Source organism: Aedes albopictus, chromosome 2 (assembly GCF_035046485.1).
Source record: "Aedes albopictus strain Foshan chromosome 2, AalbF5, whole genome shotgun sequence".
Lineage (NCBI taxonomy): Eukaryota > Metazoa > Arthropoda > Insecta > Diptera > Culicidae > Aedes > Aedes albopictus.
In genome coordinates, this window is record NC_085137.1 from 325843536 (window position 1) to 325850220 (window position 6685).

General features: G+C 45.6%; 1 protein-coding gene across 1 annotated transcript; it reads right to left on the reverse strand.

Annotated features, from left to right (window-relative positions):
* On the reverse strand, positions 1–801 carry LOC109404327 (adult-specific cuticular protein ACP-22-like). The gene is made up of 2 exons (XM_019677157.3): positions 495–801; positions 1–435 (listed from the first exon to the last, which is right to left on the reverse strand). The coding sequence occupies exons 1-2, from the start codon at positions 775–777 to the stop codon at positions 218–220; spliced, it is 501 nt and encodes a 166-aa protein (XP_019532702.3). The 5' UTR covers positions 778–801; the 3' UTR covers positions 1–217.
* Between the last annotated feature and the right edge of the window lie 5884 nt (positions 802–6685).

The following is a 6685-nucleotide window of genomic DNA, read 5'->3' on the forward strand; positions in this document are numbered from 1 at the left end:
ACAACCGCTGCTGATGGACGTCATCAAATCGATTGAACATAATAGACACACCACCGTCGTCGGGGTGGTAAGTAAATAAATTGCCACTTAGGCACGATCGAGTCGCAATTTATTCGCAACACCTTGGTCGCGCGCGCACTCAGAGGACCTGCTGCTAGGTGTACCCCAGCAGCGTGCCGAGGCGATGATGATCATGATCAACTATGTTGCTGCTCAGTCAGGCGTATTTTTTCAATTTGCTATAACTTTGACCCACGTGGTGATGATGGCCTTGTCCTTCCAAGCCTTCCGCACCCCGCTGCTGTTCCGCTAGATGGTGATGACGGTGAAGAGGCCGGACAATGGTCTTGACGATGGCTTCGAATCCGTGTTTATCGTCGGCGCGATATTCCACGATACGTTGGGTGCCGTCTGGTTCGTCCAGGGTGTAGGATCCTGTTGGGGCGGTTAATGGTTCATACAAATCGGTATGCTTAAAAAAAAACACTACAAACCTTTCACGACATCACCATCCCGCATCTCCCATTGGCTTTTGTGATCGCCTGTTTTCATATCTTTGACACCGTATTCGAATTTGTACATGGGGTAGTCGTAGTAATCTACGTGCTCCGAGCCCAGATCACTTTCCACTTCACCCAGATGGTGATGCTTTAGTTTAACTTTTTCACCACCTCCATCATGTTTCACTTTAGTGTGATAAAGAGTTTTAGGTTTTACAGGAGATGGTTCAACCGTAATGAACAGAACAGCACCAAGGAGGAATATTATCTTGAGCATTTTAGGAACTATGACAGTAACAACCTGAAGACCCAAACAGGTACTGGTTCTTCAGCAAGTGATAACTACAAGTTTTATAGCAAACAATACTTTGGTTAGTTACATGGAAAACTGAATCAGGTTGAACAGCAGATTCATCGATAAGTCCGGCTTTTTCATGCTCTAGTGCACTTACTTAGCACGAGTACGTGTGATCCTAGCTTGGCCCGCGTATGAACTAGAATCATTCGAAACTGACATACTGGGCAGGGCATGCATTTGATATTGAACTTGACACACTGAATGTTTAACTGGGCTGATCAGTCTGGTGAACATAATCAACTTAGATCAGCTATTTGTTGCAATCATCACGTGAAGATGTTGTATAATGGTGGTGATAGGTGAAGATGATAGACCACCATCAAGATCGAGACTGTATTGTGTATTTTTTTCCTAATTTTTCTTCTTTATGGCTCTACGTTCCCACTGGAACTTGGCGTGCCTCTCTTCAACTGAATGTTCTTTGTGCACTTCCACTTATTAACTAATGGTTTTCATAGTGTCATTGCATAAATTTGTATATAGTCAGAAAAGCATAATGATACACTATGCCCAGAAAAGTCGTGAATAGTTCCCAGACCACAAAGGGAATCGAACCCGGCATTTCCAGATTGGCGTTGATGAAGTTGTAATATGGGTATATTTGGAAAGAAACAGATGTCCGCCCAAATAACCACAAGTTCCGCTTCCCAGAGCATTGCATTTTCAAGTTCCACGAAGTTCAGATAAAGTTCCGAATGAAACTTTCTGGCTGCTTAAGAAGCTAACGATGAGCCTTGCTGGAAATTCGCACGCAAGTTCCGGCAAGGCTCATTGTTAGCCTTTTGAGCAGCTTTAAAGCTGCTTAAGATGCTAATCGGAACTTTGTCTGAACTTTCAACTTTTTTTAAAATGCCTTTTTTTGCAAAAACTGAACAGTTGTTTTCTGCAAAAAGTGGCATTTCATTCTTGCCTGAAACACAATGCTACTGAACTGAACTTCTATGAACTTGAAAGTTCAGACAAAGTTCCGAGTAGCATCTTAAGCTTAAGAGGCTTACAATGAGCCTTGCCGGTACTTGCATGCTCAAATAAGACAATTATGATTTTATCAAATCAATGAATATAAGGTTTGAACAAAAAAAAAATGCCGCCCACCAGATACAAACCGGTAGCCGCTGCGTCAGAGCCCTATACTCTACCACATTACTACAATAACGATGAAGTGAATAGCGGGTGAAGTCTGACTTGAATCGATTCTCTGTCGGCAGCTAGTTTTGTACACTTATACAGTAGTGAAGTTACAACAGCAGTAGAAGTCAGCAGCGCAGTGATAGCTCAGCACATTATTGGGCTGCAAAATGGTGAGTCGAAAAGGAGAGCGCCCAACGTAACTCTGAACCTCACAAGTTCCTACCATATGCTTCCACGGGTCAAGCGATGACAAAGACCGCCAGCTAAGAGTTGCATGCTTAGCTGGTACTGCAGCCTGGGAACTGTTGTCCTTCTGACTTCAGCTAGATTCAGGCGTTACGTCTCGAGCGTCTGTTCACCAAGGAGGTGCGGCTTAAACAGCGTCTGTTCTGGCATCCAGCGGCTGAGTATGAAATGCTCCTCCACCGGAAGCTATACCTAAGGTGGCAGCCCCACCAACGCGATGTAGGCAGCGCGACCCCGTTAAGGTAGCCTGTTGAAGCCTTTCAACACTACGAAAAATTAAGTAAGAAATGCGAACGATACTCTCGGAAACCGACCCGGCAACGAAATAAGGACTATGATTGGAAACTCGGTACCTGGAACGTCAGGACCTTAAATGAACCTGGACGAGTGAGCCTTTTGGCTCGTGAATTGCAGAAAGTTGGTGTGTGCGTGGCTGCTGTACAGGAAGTGTGGAGGCCCAAAACTGGTGAACGTGAATTCAGGGCGGTGGATCCCGTCGCCAACACATCGTTCAAATATAACATCTACCACAGCGGCAGCGATAAGGCAGAACATGCGGTCGGATTCATAGTGATCAGGAAACAGATGAAGCTAGTTATGAGGTGGAAGCCGATCAACGAGCGGATCTGCGTATTGAGGATCCGTGGCAAATTTTTCAACTACAGCCTGATCAATGTCTACAAATTAGAAAACCGATGATGTGAAGGATGCGTTTTATGAATGTCTTGACAAGACCTATGGAGAATGCCCAAAACACGACGTTAAGATTGTCATTGGTGACGCCAATGCACGGAAGAGAGGACTTTTTCCGTCCAATCATCGGTACGGAGAGCCTTCACTCCGTCGCTAATGACAACGGCCTGAGATTAGTAGCACCTACTATGCACGCAAGGATATCCGCAGCACACCTGGAGACACCCAAACGGCGAGACTTGCAACCAAATCGACCATGTGCTGGTAGATGGCCGGCATTTCTCGGACGTAATTGATGTTAGAACTTTTCGAGGTCCCAACATTCGACTCAGATCACTATCTCGTAGTTAGTAAGATTCGAGCTCGGTTATCAACCGTGTCGGACTCTAGGAACCGGCGATCGATGCGTTTCAACATCCAGCGGTTTTCAGCAGACGGTACGGTAGCTGACTATAACCAGAAGTTGGACGAGCGATGAGTACAGCAGCGCGGGAGGTGATAGGTACTGCTCAAAGACGACCTAGAAACGGAAGGTTCGATGAGGAGTGCGAGTGAGTAACGGACGATAAGAATGTTACCAGAAGCCGGATATTGGTGTAGGGGACCCGGCAGAGCAGGGAGCGATATAGGGAAGCAAGAGTAGCCGAAAAACGAATCCACCTCAAAAAGAAAAAAGAGCACGAGGAAAATGTGATTTCTCAGGCGCAAGAGAGTATGCAACAGAATGATATTCGGAGATTTACGAAACTGTCAATGGCGTGTGGAGAAAAACAGCTCCTTCTCCCGTCATCTGCAACGACCGTAATGGAAACTTGCTGACAGACAAGACAATGGTAACTGCCAGGTGGAGAGAGCACTTCGAGGTATTGTTGAACGGTGGGAGTGGAAGAGCGACGGACAGAGTTCGAATCGACGACGACGGACAAGCTGTGGAACCTCCAACGCTAGACGAGGTCAAGACAGCCATTAGGGGACTGAAGAATAACAAGGCTGCTGAAAAGGACGAACTCCCGGCCGAGCTTCCCAAGCACGGTAGTGAGCAGCTGTATCAACTCTTACACCGTATTATATTGAAGATATGGGAGGAGGAAGAACTGCCTGCTAGTTCGTTGGATGGTCTCATTTGCCCTCTTTTCAAGAAAGGGCATCGACTAGAGTGCGCGAATTACAGAGGAATAACACTCCTCAATTCAGCGTACAAAATTTTGTCCGGAGTTCTGTTCCACAGGCTGAGGCCGCTTGAGGAGTCCTTCGTCGGCGAATATCAGGCAGGATTTCGTGAGGGCCGATCAACGACGGACCAGATGTTCACCCTGCGGCAGATTCTCGATAAATTTCGAGAGTACAACTTGCAGAGCCATCATCTGTTTATTGATTTCAAGGCGGCGTACGATTCAGTGAAGAGAAACGAGTTATGGCAGATTATGATCGAACATGGTTTTCCAGCGAGGCTGATTAGACTAATTAGTGCGACGCTTGACGGATCGAAATCAAGTGTACGGGTTGCGGATGAAATTTCGTCATCGTTCGTAACCTTTGACGGACTGAAGCAGGGTAATGCTCTTTCGAACTTACTGTTCAACATAGCACTGGAAGGAGCGATAAGGAGAGCTGGTGTGCACAGGAGCGGAACCATTGTCACGAAGTCGCATATGCTCCTGGGCTTCGCGGACGATATCGACATCATCGGAATCGACCGTCGGGCCGTGGAAGAGGCGTTCGTACCTTTTAAGAGGGAGACTGCGAGGATTGGACTTACGATCAACACCACAAAGACTAAGTACATGATTGCTGGTGCTCAACGTCGGTCCGGCCGTGGTAGTGGTGACGAAGTGGTGCTGGGTGGGGAAAAGTTTGAAACTGTGGATGAATTTGTTTATCTTGGTACTCTAGTGACGTGCGATAATGATGTTACCCGCGAAGTGAAAAAACGGATTGCGGCTGCAAATCGGGGCTTTTTCGGTCTGCGAAACCAGCTGAGGTCGTTAAAAGAAGTTGATCGGAGAGCCTTTGGAGTCTTCGAATGTAAAGTGCTGCGAACAATACTCGGCGGTAAACTGAAGGACGGCATCTGGCGGCGTCGCAGGAATTACGAATTGTACCAGGTATGTAAAGAGATGGATATAGTGAAGCGATTACAACACGGCAGGCTGCGGTGGGCTGGACACGTAGCTCGTATGGCGGAAGAACGACAAGCTAAAATTATATTCAGCAGAGAACCAGGAAGGGGTCGACGGCTTCGTGGGAGGCCGCGCACACGTTGGCTTTTTGCAGTTGAGGAGGACCTAAGGACTCTAAACGTTCAGGGCGACTGGAAGCGTTTGGCCCAGGACCGAGGCCAGTGGAGGCGGATACTTCATTCGGCGTAGACTCACCGCTACGAGGTGTAGTCCATCAAGTATCAAGTAAGTACATACATGGGCAAAGGCTACAGTGTGTGATATGGAATACGGGAACCTTATTTGTACGATGGTGCAAACATTATCACGCATACGGTATGTGCAGGTTGAAAATTTCCTGGTGCATATTTGTAATCAACACACTCAGAAGCTGGAAGCTCTTGGCATACCACCACCGGCACCTATGAAATTAGCCGAGGAATCATCGCAAACCAAGAAACAAATGGGATCCGGCACCGCCATGGTGGTAACAACCCGTGAAAGAGTACTTCACTGGATGTTGGAAACCATCACCGCGCTTCCATTTAGCTTTCCGGAGTGGATGGGATTCGAAACTTTGGCGAAGCCGCAGTGGGAAGCATTCAGAATTAAAATGAACCGAACAAACCTGACGTAGCTGAACCCCAAAGCCGCGGATCTGGCAAGACACAGGATTTCTGCAGAAGTTAGAAGAAGAAGTTTATTTTCTAACGAAGGGAATGTTGTTTTCTGTTGCTTGAGATTTTTTTTATCACCCACATAATAAGTTTCCATAAACTACATAGATTCACTTTCGGTCACCACTTTTAGTCAATTTTTAATATTTTAGACATTTATATGAGCCGTAGGCTATGGCTAAACGGCCCATTCATGTGTAATGACATACATTTGAGTATAAATTGAGTTTGTGACACGTCAAGTCTTCATTGCATATCTAAACGGGAAGGAGCAGGAAAAGTGAGTAAAATAATTGGGAAAGGTACAGTAGCTTAAAGGCAGAGAAAATAGAAAGCAGGTGCGAGAAATAAAAAATCGAAGGCTTGCGGCCTTCGATTGTGCATCAAAACTTTCAAAGGAAAAATGTCATGTATAAATTTGCGTTTGATATTCTTTATCACTAAGAAAATAAAAGTGTCCTGTTTTTTTTTTATCTTTCTGTTTTCATTGTTTAATAAATAATTAATATTAACCCACCATCAGTCGCTTGCGTGTACTGAGTACACGCGTCTCAGAAAAATGCAAATAAATAATCGAAATTTGCACCAAATTAAACCGGGTGTTGGTCCTATTCCAAGATCCACTCTTCTTCTTGTTAGTATGGCAGAAAAAAATGAAAAAATGCACGGAAAGTACTCGAAAAACACGTAATTCTAACCTCACATTTTAAATGTGTACTCAGTACACCGGCGCGACCGCTGGTGTAACTTTTTTTTGAACCAGACCGTTACACGAGCGGTCGCGTCGTGTACTCAGTACACGGAAAACGCTTTCAATTATGGTTTATATGCTTTACTAGATACAATGTTGGTGTCTTCGACAAAAATGTCCAACTGGATAATGCACGTCTGATAGTGGACATGTGGAACCGGTCAATACGA